General features: G+C 48.7%; 1 protein-coding gene across 1 annotated transcript in view; it reads left to right on the top strand.

The window, feature by feature from the left end:
• The window catches only part of RREB1 (ras responsive element binding protein 1), a 91,329-nt gene extending 85,385 nt beyond the window's left edge, over positions 1-5,944 (top strand). Inside the window, exons 9-10 of the mRNA XM_042780219.1 lie at positions 3,080-3,874; positions 5,445-5,944. Of these exons, the coding sequence (XP_042636153.1) occupies positions 3,080-3,874; positions 5,445-5,944 (1,295 nt within the window). The remainder of the gene's footprint in view (positions 1-3,079; positions 3,875-5,444) is intronic.
• The last annotated feature ends 7,647 nt before the right edge of the window (positions 5,945-13,591 follow it).

Below are 13,591 nucleotides of genomic sequence, written 5' to 3'. Positions count from 1 at the left end.
GCTTTAAAGGGATTTCAGGGAGGGTTTTCAAGCCAGGTGAGCAAGATGGAAGGTGGAGCCTTTGTAGGGACTGCTTCTCTGGAAGTTAAAAGGGAGGCTTTGGGGGAAGACCAGGAAAGGCAGGAAATGACCTTCTTGGCAGGGTTTTCTAGGTTTATTTGTCTTGATTATATTTTCTCAAAATCACAAAACATATTTTGTATAGTGGGAGTCTGCCTTTTTCAATCGTATGAAGTCCTCCACAAGTCTGGACTCTAGATTTTCCCCCTAAGAAATGCTAAAAACACTGCACTGGGGGGAATTCCAGTTAGTGGGATATACCAGATATTCAGAGTTAAACTGGAACTTAAAATTCCTCTCATGTAGGCGGAGAGTGCACTCCTTTTTAGCAACGTTGTGGGGCAATGGGCCCCCCTGCATTTGGACTTCTAGAATCGATATAAAGGCTTTGAACGCTCTGTCCCTCTACTAGCCTCAGGGTCCCATCGCCAGCACCGATGGCACTGCAGGAAATGCTTCCAGCCCTGGCCCTGGAGTGCGTTGAAGCACAGGCAGAGTGACCCTCTTCAGCGGGCTGCCATCGCCCAATCAGATCAATGGTTTTGATTGCTAGTTTGTTGAGTTGATTTCTAGGAAGCAGTAGGTCTTCTGTTGGGGTGATTGGGAACATACCCATTTCCCTGTAGGAGCAACTGCAGGTTGTTAGTAACTAGGCTGTCTGGGTGTGTGCTGAGGGAGGAGACCAAAATAGGATCTGGCCTGACTTGTAGGATACTCCTGATAAGTCAAGAGGTTGGGTCTATTGTTCAGGACAATTCAGGAATCTGTTGGAGTTGCCTGCAAATGTGAAGGGCAAGGGTTACTCTGCTCAAATACTCCCCCTAGTGGAAGTTGGGCAGAATGTAATGAAGCTGCCTTTTGTTTCCCAGAGGAAGTAAGGATAACACTCCATTTTCCTCGCAAGGCTGAGTTGAAGTAGTCTTTGGTGACTCCTTATTCCTCCTCGGAGGAACTCTGGTAGCATAGTGCCTAAGGCACTTGACTGCTAACCAGAAGGATGGCGGTTCAAACCCACCAGCCACTCCTCAGAAGGAAGGTTGGGCAATCTACTTCAGTAGTGATACTGCCTCGGAAACCCAAGGAGGGGTCACTGTGAATCGGGGCCAACTCAATGGCACATGACAACAACAACATACCTCCTCGGAAACCCAAGGAAGGATCGCTATGAGTTGGAATCGAGTCAGCGGCAGTGAGTTTGGTGTTTTTTTTGTTTTGGTAAGAAAAATTAATAATATGGAGACAAAGCAGAAGGAACCAGAAATTAACCCTTCTTGTTTTTTTCTTTTTTAATGTTACTGCCCGCAAAGTCAACACATAAGAAACTGAGCATTCTGTGTCTTTTAATTGTAAGACTTTATACCAAAATCCATTCATTCAATAGATGCTCTCTATTGAATTGATTCAAGAAAACATCGTGTTTTTCTTTGGAACATGCCTTAGACATTGGTATGTATATCTCAAGATTCCTACTCTCTAAGCTTTTGAATAATTTCCAAAAATCATTTCTTTTGAGAAATTTTACATTGACACTACAGTTACTTGTTTCCTTTTGAGGCCTCTCAAGATACCCAAACAGTGACTCCCAAAAGATGCAATCAGAATAAAGACATATTAGAAGAAATAAAATATATGGATGTGCTGTGCAAATGGCTTTGGGTAAACCCGGCAAGAACCCACACAGGTGTGAGGAGTATCTGTTGGTTTCTTCAGACCATGGGGGCATGGAACTAACTCCTTCATCCCGCCCTGTGACCCACTTGATGAACAAGTGTGGGAAACTGAGGAAGAGCAATAGACATAGGTTGACACTTCAGTCCATCTAGTTGCAAAAAGCAAGATCCAGTTTAGATGCAGTGATCTTTTGCTGGCTGAGAGCTGTAATAGCAGATCTGAGATATTGAGAGATGTGTGTCTGATGTTTGTGCCAGGAAACAAAGCACTGAGTCAGCCTGATTATCGACAGAATTAACTGGCCAGGGTCTATAGCTAAAGAGCAGGTGCCAACAAGGTTCTACTTCACAGTCATAGAACAGGATCTGGGAAAGGCATTAAATTCTCATTCAACCTGAATAAGAAGGAAAGTGTGCTTCTGACCATATTGTCACTTGTTTGGTTGGCTCATGTTGCCACACTGGGGTAGAGTACCCATGTTCAGTTTTGCTTTGTAAAGTGGACAGATAGACATAGTCAAGGGTCATGAATCAAAGTTGCAAGAGCTCGACCTCCCCAGAATCCATCATCTCCCCACACCCTGTACACATTCCACAGCCTCCTTCCCTTCTCATCCCCTCACATCCTGGGTGCTCTGACCATCCTCCTGGCATAAATAAGGGACCCTTCTCTTTTACGTGTTTCTACTCCCCATCTGGGACACTAACCATAGCCAGGAAGGCACAGTGTGCATGTGTATCCTTTTGCTGCTGAGTTCTCTACCTGGAGATTAGGCAAGTGTGTATATGTACCATATCCACAGGAGAGACATGCTTTGGGTCATTTACTATGAAATTCCCATGCGGCACTGTATTTTGGAGTACTGGGCGGGAGGTCCTGTGTATGTTGCATGTTTGAATAATCTCTTTGCACTGGAAAAATAACTTTTACAACTCAGCTTCCTCCACCTCCCTAGTGCTGTGAGTCTCTGGACTGTACCCAACTCTGCTCTCTCCAAGTTCCCTTCTCTGTACTGCCCTGGGTCACTCACCTTCTCAGGCAGTGGGTGTCATGGTAGGCATCTCATTGATGGGGGGGCAGGACTTCTGAGGCACAGTCAGCCCTGCACAGCCAGCCTGTGTATATATATATATATATATACAAGTGGAAGTTATGTGTGCCTTCCTTACATCTCCCAGATTGACCTTGACCCTCCACAGGGTGGAAGGGTCACGTGATGAGAATCCAGGGCAAGACAGATCCTTGCTGGGTTTAGGGTATGGGCTGCTGGGGGTGTAGTTCAGCTGTAAAGGGGCTTTTTTTGGTAGTGTCCCATCTCAGGCCCTTCTCCCTCTGTGCTTGCTCACAGATAGCCAGTCAGACGCCGAGACGTCGACAGCAGGAAATGAGGTGCTAGACCTGACCTCACGGGAGAAGGAGCAGCGGGCACCAGAAGAGGCCCCTGAGCCTGGCCGGCTTGAAGCAGGAGCCCCTTCACAGGAGGACAGGGGAGGGGCAGCCTCCCCTGCAAGTGGCGAAGAGAAGGGAGAGGAGGAGGATGGGGAGCGAGAGGAGGAGACACATGCTGGGGAGGAGAGGGATGAGGACGCCGAGGGCCTGGAGGAGGACGCCGTCAGCAACAAAAGCCTTGACCTCAACTTTGCCAGCAAGCTGATGGACTTCAAGCTGGCTGAGGGCACCACAGGTGGCAGGGGCTCTCCCCAGCAGGAACTGAAGCACGCCTGTGATGTCTGTGGAAAAAATTTCAAGTTCCTGGGGACCCTGAGCCGCCACAAGAAGGCCCACAGCCGCGAGGAGCAGAAGGAGGAGGGCAGGCGTGGAGGAACTGAGGGACCACCACCCACCCCTGCAACCAGCCCTACCCCTGAGCCAGAGGAGGCACCTGCAGGCCTCCCAGCTGTGGAACCTGAGGCCGGGGAGGCCCTGGCAGAGAAGCCTCAGGAGGACGGGGAGGGTGTCTCCGAGGGGGAGGGCACAGCTGAAAAGAAGGCCTCAGAGAAGAGTGATGATGACAAGAAGCCAAAGACAGACTCCCCCAAGAGTGTGGCCAGCAAGGCCGACAAGAGGAAGAAGGTGTGCAGCGTGTGTAATAAGAGGTTCTGGTCTCTGCAGGACCTAACTCGGCACATGAGATCACACACAGGTAAGGGACCAGGACAAGCAGAGAGCGTCAGGGAACTCACGGGCCAGGCCTCCCACCACCGACACTAATGTGTGCACTCACTTCAGGGCACTAGGCACCAGCCTCAGGTTTGTCCAGCTCCTCACCCCAGTGAATGAAGTGTGTTTATTCCCAGGAGCCTAGCTCTCTGGCTCTGTCCCCTCTCTGACCCCCACAAGGAACCAGGCTCCGAGGATCCTCTGTGAGGAGTGGTGGAGACAAGGCCACAGAGAAAGAACGTACTTGGCAATAGCACATGTCCTTCCCGCCTGGGTAAGATAGGGCTTTCACCAGCTGTTCTCCAAGTTCTTGAGAACACACACAGTTCCCTGCAGGGGAGCCAGGTAAGTTCCACTAGCAGTGGTCTTGGGAGCATTATACATCAACTAGACCAGTGGCCCTCTGAGCCTCAGTCTCTCTGTGGAATAGGAAGGTTGCTGCCCCTGTTGTCTTACAAGTGGTTACCAAATTCTGTAGGCACTTTATGTGCTAGGCATTGGGACATGTGGTCTCATTTTGTTCTGAGCACAGCTCTGGGGTACAGTTTGGAATTTTGTAGCAGCAGAACCATATTCTTTGTGGCACCGCCCCGACCTCTGCTAGGAAGGCCTTGGTGTTGCCATCCATTAGCAGTTTGGTGCACAACTGCAGCATCCCAGGGACTTTTCTTCTTGACTTTGTTTCAGCCGGGTTGCCAAGACTACCAGGATCTTGTCTGGCTGCAAGGCATCCTGTCTGAGCATCAGCCTGTTCCTTCTGGAGCCCACCATCAAGGAAGTAGAGACCAGACCCAAAGCAGAGAGACCTTGATAGACCTCTGAAGCCACATGATACAAACATCCCACCTCTGCCCACAGAAACATCAGGCCCCCTGCACATGATGTCTCTTCTGTCCTCCCCACCACACACACATGGATGCATCCCTGCAGCACACACACTCATCTGTACACTCAGCCCCATGTTCACACAAACACTCACACTCACCCCTGTGCTATCACACACTCACCCCAGCCTGTGCACAGTCAGCCTGGCCCCGGCTGTGGCCTCTCGGGGGATTTGCAGGCGTGTGGTGTTTGGCTCTTGACAGAGGGATATTCTTGGGCTCCCGACAGGTGTTGCCCTCAGCTGCTCAGTGTGTTGAGCAGGAGGAAAACCACAGCTGCTCTGTGTCAGAGCTCAGGGCCACTGTCCTGCCGGCCCACGAGAGAGCCCTCCTGTCCCTTCCAGGCCCTGACCCAAGCTAGCCTGGACCCCCTAAAGCCTTCTGCTGTTACATCTTGGATCTGAATATAAAAATCAAAGGCTAGGAGACTACCAGAGGAGAGAACACATGCCCCTTTGATGCCTGGTCCCCAGGTTGCCAATGCAGACAGATCGGTAGGGGTTCCCCCAGTAAGTATGAATCCTAGGCCCCACCAGGTCCCCACTGCCCCTCAGCGCCCCTCAGCTCAGGCCTTCATCTGTTAGCCTTGGTGCTGCTCACGAAGAGCAGGGGACTGATGGTGGTGGGCTTATCGCTTATGGACACGGTTTCTTTGTTCTGTCACTGCAGGGGAAAGGCCGTACAAATGCCAGACCTGTGAGCGCACCTTCACACTGAAGCACAGCCTGGTCCGCCATCAGCGCATCCACCAGAAAGCCCGGCACCATGGGAAGGATGGCGACCAGGATGAGAAGGCTGAGGAGGACAGTGAGGACGAGTCCACTCACAGTGGCAACAACCCCATCTCAGAGAGTGAGGCAGAGCCCATGCTGACCACCAGCAACCACATGGCTGTCACGCGGAGCCGCAAGGAGAGCTTAGCCAATGCGGCCAAGGAAGCCAGTCGCAAGGAAGAGAAGGCAGCAGGTCGGACGGCTGCTATCTGCCAGGCTGACTCCAGCAAGAGTGTGCCCAAGGCTGCCCCCAAGGATCAGGTGTGTCAGGATACCACTGAGCAAGAGGGCCCGGCGGCTGCGGTGCAGGACCTGCTGGAGCTGCCCAGCAGAAGGCCAGCCCAGCCCATCCTGGCCGCCGCTGAGGGCTCTGCTCAGCTTCTGGGCATGGAATGACATGCATCCTGTCCCCCAGCACACAGACAGAGCCAGCAGAGCAAAGCACCCCAACTCTGCATTTCCCAAGGCTTCCTCAGTGCCCTTCAGCAGTCAGAGAGCATGAGGGCACATGTGCGCGAGCAAAGCAAGAGCGGGGGTGACCTGCCTCCGTGCCACCGCCTTGGGGCCTCACTAGCACCAGACGACACAGACTGAGCGAGTGCCTTAACTACTTTACTAGACCCTTCGGTATCATAGTTTTTGTTTTGTTTTTCCAAAACGACTTTAAAAAAAAAAGGCAAAGAAATCTTTTAATGAATTATTTGGAGAGGACTTTTCCATTTAAGCATTAATGTTACCTTTTGTATTGGTGTGTGAGAGCTTGTTCTTGTGAATCTGTGATAGAACTATTTGTTCTGTGAGCTGGAAGCGGAAGAAAAAAAATCCCCGTGGATACCCATAGCCATAACTGGAATAAAATTATGTGAATTTCATGTACATTACCAGAGGAACTATGGCTAAAATGCTGATTTCTCAAATAGACCTTTTTTTTTCCCCCTCCTTGCCCCTGTTTTATTTGCTACCTGGTAGAGCTGAATCTTATCTGTGGTGTTAACAGGCGAGGGTTGATGAAGGTTTCAGAGTTGGTTCAAGACAAAACGAGGAAAGATTCTAGCCTCTACCTCACACTGTTCCCACTCCTACAGCATTGGAGATGGTCTTACTGCTCACTCAAGATATTGATTCTTACCTTACAGAGAAGAGTTACCCTGGCAACATAACCTATGGAAATATTATGCACAGCTGTCATAGATTTTATTTTCCCCCCCTTTCAATATATGTATTATTATTATTATTGTTATTATTATATTATTATTTTTAACTCATCAGTCTGCGAGTCTCTGCAGTCAGCAGAAACAAATGGGCAATATTTGTCCTATGAGCCCGGTGTCACCACCGGGGCCCCGTGTATGTGTCTGGCCGTGGTGGGGCCAGCGCCCTTGTGGTAGCTCTTCTACTGTACTTAGACCAGCCTTTCTTCCATGACTGGAGAATCCACGGGAAATAGTGCGTGTCCTCCAGGACCAGTGGGGGAGCAGTTCAGAGAGGGAGATGGAGTGTGTCCCCCGAAAGTGCCTGGGGAGGAGCAGTCTGAGGAGTCAGGGCCTCCAGATCCATACATGGTGGACATGGGCCACCCAAGATGTCAGGCAGTGGTGAGCAAGGTCTTCTCAGTCTTCCTGTTAAACCCACCAGCCTTACGCCATTGTGTTACTGCCATTTGGAAAGCAAAGAACTACTACTGGAATAAAACTACACATGTGAGGTTAAGAAAAGAAATAGATGTGTAATTACCTTCCTGCAATTTAGGGTTGGTGCTTGAAGAGAAAACTTGCTGTTTCTAGTTTCTTAAATAGCCTGCCCAACTCCCTACCCACCCCCAGGTGCAAAAAAGGCAGGACTCCCCCCCTCCCCCATGAGCATCCTGTGCAGGCAATAGAATTCCCCCACTGCAGCCGCCAGCAGTGGAAAGAAATAGATCCTACTGTAGCTGAGCTTCTGTTCAGCATCTGCCCTCAGCGAGACCTCTGGGACTCCCAAGCCGTAGAGCTGCCCAGGGCTCCCTGTGCTGTCCGCCACTTGAACTCTCTTGCCTCACCCTGGGGGAGGCATCCCCAGCCCAGCGCCCCTTCCCCGGACCTTGCCTTGTGACCCCATGTGCTCCTTCTGTGCTTACACTTGTGCACACCAGTTTCTGGTGGCTGAAATCCAACCGCCCCATGACGGCAGTGGAAGATGTGTGCATACTCTTGAAAGAATGAAAAGTGATATTGTTGCATATGAAAGGAAGAAAGTTGAGGTATATATGACTTCTAACTGTATGAGGGATGTATGAACCAGTTTAAGAATGAGGTTTTATTGAGTCTAGATGAATGCAAATCAGAACCAATGATTCCTTGCCTAACTTTACCAAGTTTGGTCTACTTGTGAAAACCAGTTCATACAGCCCTTGTTTTTTTTTTTTTAATTACTATTGTTATTGTTATTTTTGTTATTATTTGGGTTTCTTGTGTTTTTGTTCTTCTTTTGCAACTCCCCACACTAAAACTAGCAATATTGTGAGGGAGAAGCCATGACTAAACTCTACGCTGCGGTGAGATGTAGCAGTAATCCGCTCCCAGCAACGTAGCCGGGACTGCAGCTCGCAATAATCACTATTGATTTAAAGCTTTATTTAGCCTCTATACCCTCGTAGTCAATAAGGTCTTGCCACATGTTATTAGTGAGGTTGAGAAATGTATTACTTGTTTGTTGTCCCCTCCTCCCCCAATATTAAACTGTGAAATTTGTGATTTGTTTAAACTCTGGGTGAATCATAGCTTAGTTTGCATGTCCAGCTAATTTGTTTCTATACATTTTGTTTGATTCTCTTTTTCCTTCTCTCAGGGCTTTTACAAAAAAAAATATATATATATGGATCTTCTGAAAAGTTTTTTGAGGTGCAAGTTTTTCTGTTTGTTTTTCTCGTTGATTAATGAACATAATGCTGAGACTCAATCACTACATTAAACACGTGACTGTGAAAGCAAAACAAAAAACCCTGAATGGCTGTTTTCCAGATCGCTCTGGGGAAGCTACACAACAGTCAGATGCCAGTTTCAGAAAGATTCATCATGTCTCCTGACCCTCTACTGGTCTCTCTCCTCTCCTCCCTTTCTTCAAGAAGGAAGTTAATCCTAGTGATTTCAGCCCATGCATTAAACAGGAAACAATAATAAGTGTGTAGAATTCATATTTTTCTAAAGGGAACTTAAAAACTGCTGCTACATGTTATGTGCAAAACTGGTTGATGCCACATGAACAGAGAATCACAAGTTTGGTTTTGGTACTTTTGTTCCTCTTCATGTTCAGTTGTATAGTACTTCCAAATTCAGAATGAAAAGAGAAGCTGTTCTGTATCAAACCATCTAAGCAATAAAATGTTATATTTTAAAAATTGCAGATTGCCAGTCATATGGCTGTTCTGTGATGTGCTGTAATCCTGTCATTTTGCCCCGATCCAGGCTTGCAGTTGACAGGTAATCTCTTTTACCTGCCGGCTGAGAGGTAATCTGTGTTGGCTATTACTAGGGGAATCGCTGGGCCTGTTTCCACCAGCACGGGCGGCTGGAGTGGCTCCATAACCAGGGGCGCCATCCTTAAATAGTGGGCCTCTTGTACTTGGCTGCAGTTGCAGGGACTGCCTTGGAAGAGAGTGTGGAAAGTTACCGAAATACATGACCGATGTCGGAGCTTTGGAACAAGAAACTTCACCCCAGCTTGCTGCACAGGGTTGGTCTCTTCCAAGGCCATCAGGGCAGGACCTGAGGGAATTGAGGGGTGGGTCACGGGTGACTCTCAGTCCATTTTTAGCAACAGCTGAAGCCTGGTGTTCTATCATCTGGGAAACAACTCCTAAGAAGTCTCCTATGCTTTGTCCTCCTCCCCAACCAGTTAGAAGGGATTGGGTTACCCTGGTGAAAAGAAAGCTCAGATCACCACACTTACCAGTTCAGGAGTGCTTAGTGGAGGTGGGGGCCTAACAAGGCAGTGGCCCCCAACACTGGCGGGGAGGAGAAGGGACAGCGGGGTGCCAAACCCCATGTTTACAGGAATCCATTCATTGTAAACCAGTGAATGGCAAAAGCTTTGTGTCCTCTTGTAGTGGTTCTCAAAGAGCAACACTGAAGGAAGTTGGTTTCCGGGCAGGGAGATAATACTTAAAATGTGATGACTCCACTATGCTTCCAAGAGCCAGGTTACAGCAAGGTGAGAGTGGTGGTCCCCTGAAGCCTTCCCAGGCTGCACCCTGCTCTGCGCTCAATTCCCACCACCCTTCCTCCCCAGCCCCAACTGGTTGCCACTGAGTCGACTCTGGCTCATCGTGACCCCATGTGTGTCTCATGGTAGAACTGTGCTCCATAGGGTTTTCGGTGGCTGATTTTTCAGAAGTAGATTGCCAGGCCTTTCTTCTGAGGAACCTGGGTAGACAAACTTAAGAACTTCTGGTTAGCAGCCAAGCATTCTAACCAATTACACCACTCAGGGATTCATTCCCCAACCCTAGGGACTGGTTTTGAGGAGATACCAATGAGGGTCTTGATGTATAACCAAGTAATTTAAAGATGCTGTCATTAAAGAAGCACCTCACAAGAAACCAGATCGCAAATAGCCCGTCAGTGACCAGTAATGTGACAGCCCCTACTTGGATGGTACCATTTTCCCTACTGGAACTTGTTACCTGATCACTGAAGAGCAAGGGACAGCTCCTTGTGAGTACAGTAACAGGAAAGACCCTCCACACTCCTTCCAGCCAACCTCGAAGTAGGCCAGGGTTACTGTGGGAGGTGTTTAAGCAATGAAAGACTGAATTAGTATTAAAAACAAAAAAAAAAAATGTTGCTTGTTACATGTAACAAGTCTCATGTGGCACCAGTGTGGTCTTTCTAGAATGTTCCCTGGCCCACTGCCAGTGCACATCTCGCTGCCGTGTGGTGGACTCAGAGGAGCCATAGATGCATGAGCTGCACCATGAGCACAGTTCTCTGTAGACTCACCTCAAGGGCATCTCATCCCTCAGCCCAGACAGACTCATGCTTTCCAGCTCCCACCTAACAGGCCTCTTTGTGTTGGGCCCCATGCTGGCTGGGCCTGGGGGCAGAGTGGGGGTGGGAGGCAGGCGATGGGCAGGCCTTGGCCCCCCGCACAGATGATAAAGAAAGTCTAGCTCCTGGGTGGTGGTTCCAGTTGTCCTGGAAGAGGGAAGTTGTCACATGCAGAATAGACATTTTTTTTTTGCAAAATTTATTTTTAAGCTCCACTAGTTCTTTTCATATGAGGAGCATCATTAAAATTAATCCATTTATGATTGCACAACATGGTGAATGTAATTAACGCCACTGAGTTGTCTACTTGAAAATGATTAAGAAGGCAAATATTATATATGTATTTTATCACAATTAAATTTTAAAGGGAAAAAAAATTAGAAACAAAGTAACAATAAAATGGCAAGCATTAAGTTCCAAATAAAGTTTAACTTGTCCTCAGAAAAGAATAAAAAGGGAAGGGGAAGAATAATCCATTTCTTGGCTAAACTAATTTGTGTTTTCTGTCGTGCCATCAAAGAAGCACAGTTAAGCTCAGGTAACCCTCCTGTCAAGGAGCTCTGGTGGTGCAGTGGATAGGGCATTTGGCTGCTAACTAAAAGGGTGATGGTTCAAACCCACCAGCTGCTCTGAAAAAGGAAAACAGCGATCTACTTCCGCAAAGATTTATAGCCTCGAGTGACAATGAGTTGGAATTAATGGCAGTGAGGTTTGTTTTTTTTAAATCTGGTGGAGTAGTACCTAAGGCATTTCATCCCTCAGCTAACTAGAATGCTGGAGGTTCAAACTCACCAACCACTCCTCGGAAGGAAGGTTGGGCAATCTACTTCCATAGTGATACTGCCTCAGAAACCCAAGGAGGGGTCGCTAAGAGTCAGCGCCGACTCCATGGCAGTGAGTGAGTGAGTTAGTTTAACCCTCCTATTGGAGGGTAGGGGAGCTCTGGTGGCCTAGTGCCTAAGGCACTTGACTGCTAACCAGAATGCTGGTGGTTCAAACCCACCAGCCGCTCCTTGGAAGGAAGATGGGGCAATCTACTTCCGTAGTGATACTGCCTCGGAAACCCAAGGAGGGGTCGCTATGAGTCGGGTCCGACTCGATGGCAAATAACAACAGCAACAACATTGGAGGGTGGAGCAAACAGTTAACACAGCTGCTAACTGAGTTTGGAGGTTCGTGTTGCATTCAGGCACCTCAGAAGAAAGGCCTGGTGACCTACTTCCAAAACATCAGCCATTGAAAACCCTAGGGAGTACAGTTCCATGCTGACACACATGGGGATACCACAAGTCAGAGACAACTGAACAGCAACTGGTGGGCAGATAGGTAACCCTCCATCGTCTGAGGGTCTTTTCTGCTCCCCCCCTTCAGATCCTTCATGTTTACTTTCCCCATTAGGAGACAGGGAAAATGAAAAGCACTTATGTTTAAAAGTCAATTTTACTTTCGTAGTTCTTAAAATGTAGATAGGGCCTGTGATGGAATTGAGCTTGGGAGGTGTTTTAGTTGTCCATTTCTTCCCAGGGTCCAGTTAACCTTGATTGTTCATTTGTTTAGCACAATGTTTCCTGGGCCTCTACCATGTGCCAGGGGCTGTCTGGGCACTGAGGTCACAGCACTGAACAAAACAATTGATTTCCTTCCCTGTGGAGCTTATCGAGTCCAGCAGCGGCAGGCAGACAACAAACAGAAGAGATGAGCAAAACAGAGAGTGTCCTGGTCAGTGCCAAGCAGGAAAGTAAAGCCAGGGGTAGGGACAGCATGCAGAGTGGGGTCAGGTGGACCAGAGGCCCCTTGAAGCAAGCAGTGAGGAGTACCCAGTGGGTTTCTGGTAAGGACAGCCATGAGGAAAGGAGACATCCCAGCACCTTCAGAGAAGCCGTTGTGTGCAGAATGGATGGGCAGGGCAGGCTGGGATTGAGAGGCAGCAGAGAACAGACTGACAGGGATACTGACAGGGACAGGGTTAAATCAAGGGGACCATGTCACAGTCACCCAGGGAGGGATGACAGAGGTGAGGGCAGAGTGCTGATGGTGGAAGTGGAGAGAGGAGGTTGGACCTAAGGGATGTTCTCAAGGAAAGCCAACAGGGTGTGACCAAAAAGGCCCTTTGAGGGTCTACCTAGAAACCGACTCACAGCTTATCTGGGACTTCCAAGTGTTCAGATATAACTTTTGAAAGGGGGGGATTTGCCTCTGAAATATAACCTTCATAGAGGCTGTGTTGCCAAATGGAAGAAGGCACTTCAAAGTAAATACGTAAGAGTCCTGAAGCCCATATCAGCTTGCCATCTCTTGAAAGTGGCTACCAAAGGTTGTGGTCCCTGCTGACAGAGGACTCTTCCTGTGCATCTGTGGAAGATCCTGGAGAAACCAACCTCCATCACCCCTCAGTGGAGTCTGTGCTTGCCCCACTGCCTCATGCTCACCCAGGGCCCACCTGAGCCGGTCACCTGAGCCTATTCTCCAGAGGACAACTCACCTGCAAAAGCCCTAGGAACAGCTGCGGTGGCCGGCTGTGGGGCCCCTCCCTGAGAAATACACTTCTGTGGGAGGCAGGAACAGGAGGCAGCAAAAAGGCAGAGCCCCTGAGACCTTGTCCTTGACTGGGACAGTTCCTGAGAGAGGGAAAGCACTGGGCCTTCACGTTGCTTACTGTAGCTCTGAGCTGCCCTTGATGGGTGTAATGACTATCAAGTGGCTGACCCTTCTCCCCAGCCCTGCCTTTTTTTATGTACTCTGGTGGTGTTTTAAGGCATACATCTGCTAACCAAAAGGTCTGTGGTTAGAACCCACCAGATGCTCCATGGAAGAAAGACAGGGCGGTCTGCTTCTGTAAAGATTTGCAGCCTTGGAAACCCAATGGGGGTCACTATGAGTCAGAATTAACTTGATGACAGTGAGTTTGGTTTAGTTTTGATAGTGAAATACAGATAACAAAGCATTTACCATTTTAACTCTTTTTTTAAGTGTACAATTCAGCGACATCATTTACATTCACTGTGTTATGCAACTATCA

This window comes from Orycteropus afer, unplaced genomic scaffold (assembly GCF_000298275.1).
Source record: "Orycteropus afer afer isolate SDZICR_OR568_19922 unplaced genomic scaffold, OryAfe1.0 scaffold00027, whole genome shotgun sequence".
Taxonomy (NCBI): Eukaryota; Metazoa; Chordata; class Mammalia; order Tubulidentata; family Orycteropodidae; genus Orycteropus; species Orycteropus afer.
Note: the sequence above shows the minus strand (reverse complement) of the source record. Positions and strands in the feature narration are given on the sequence as shown.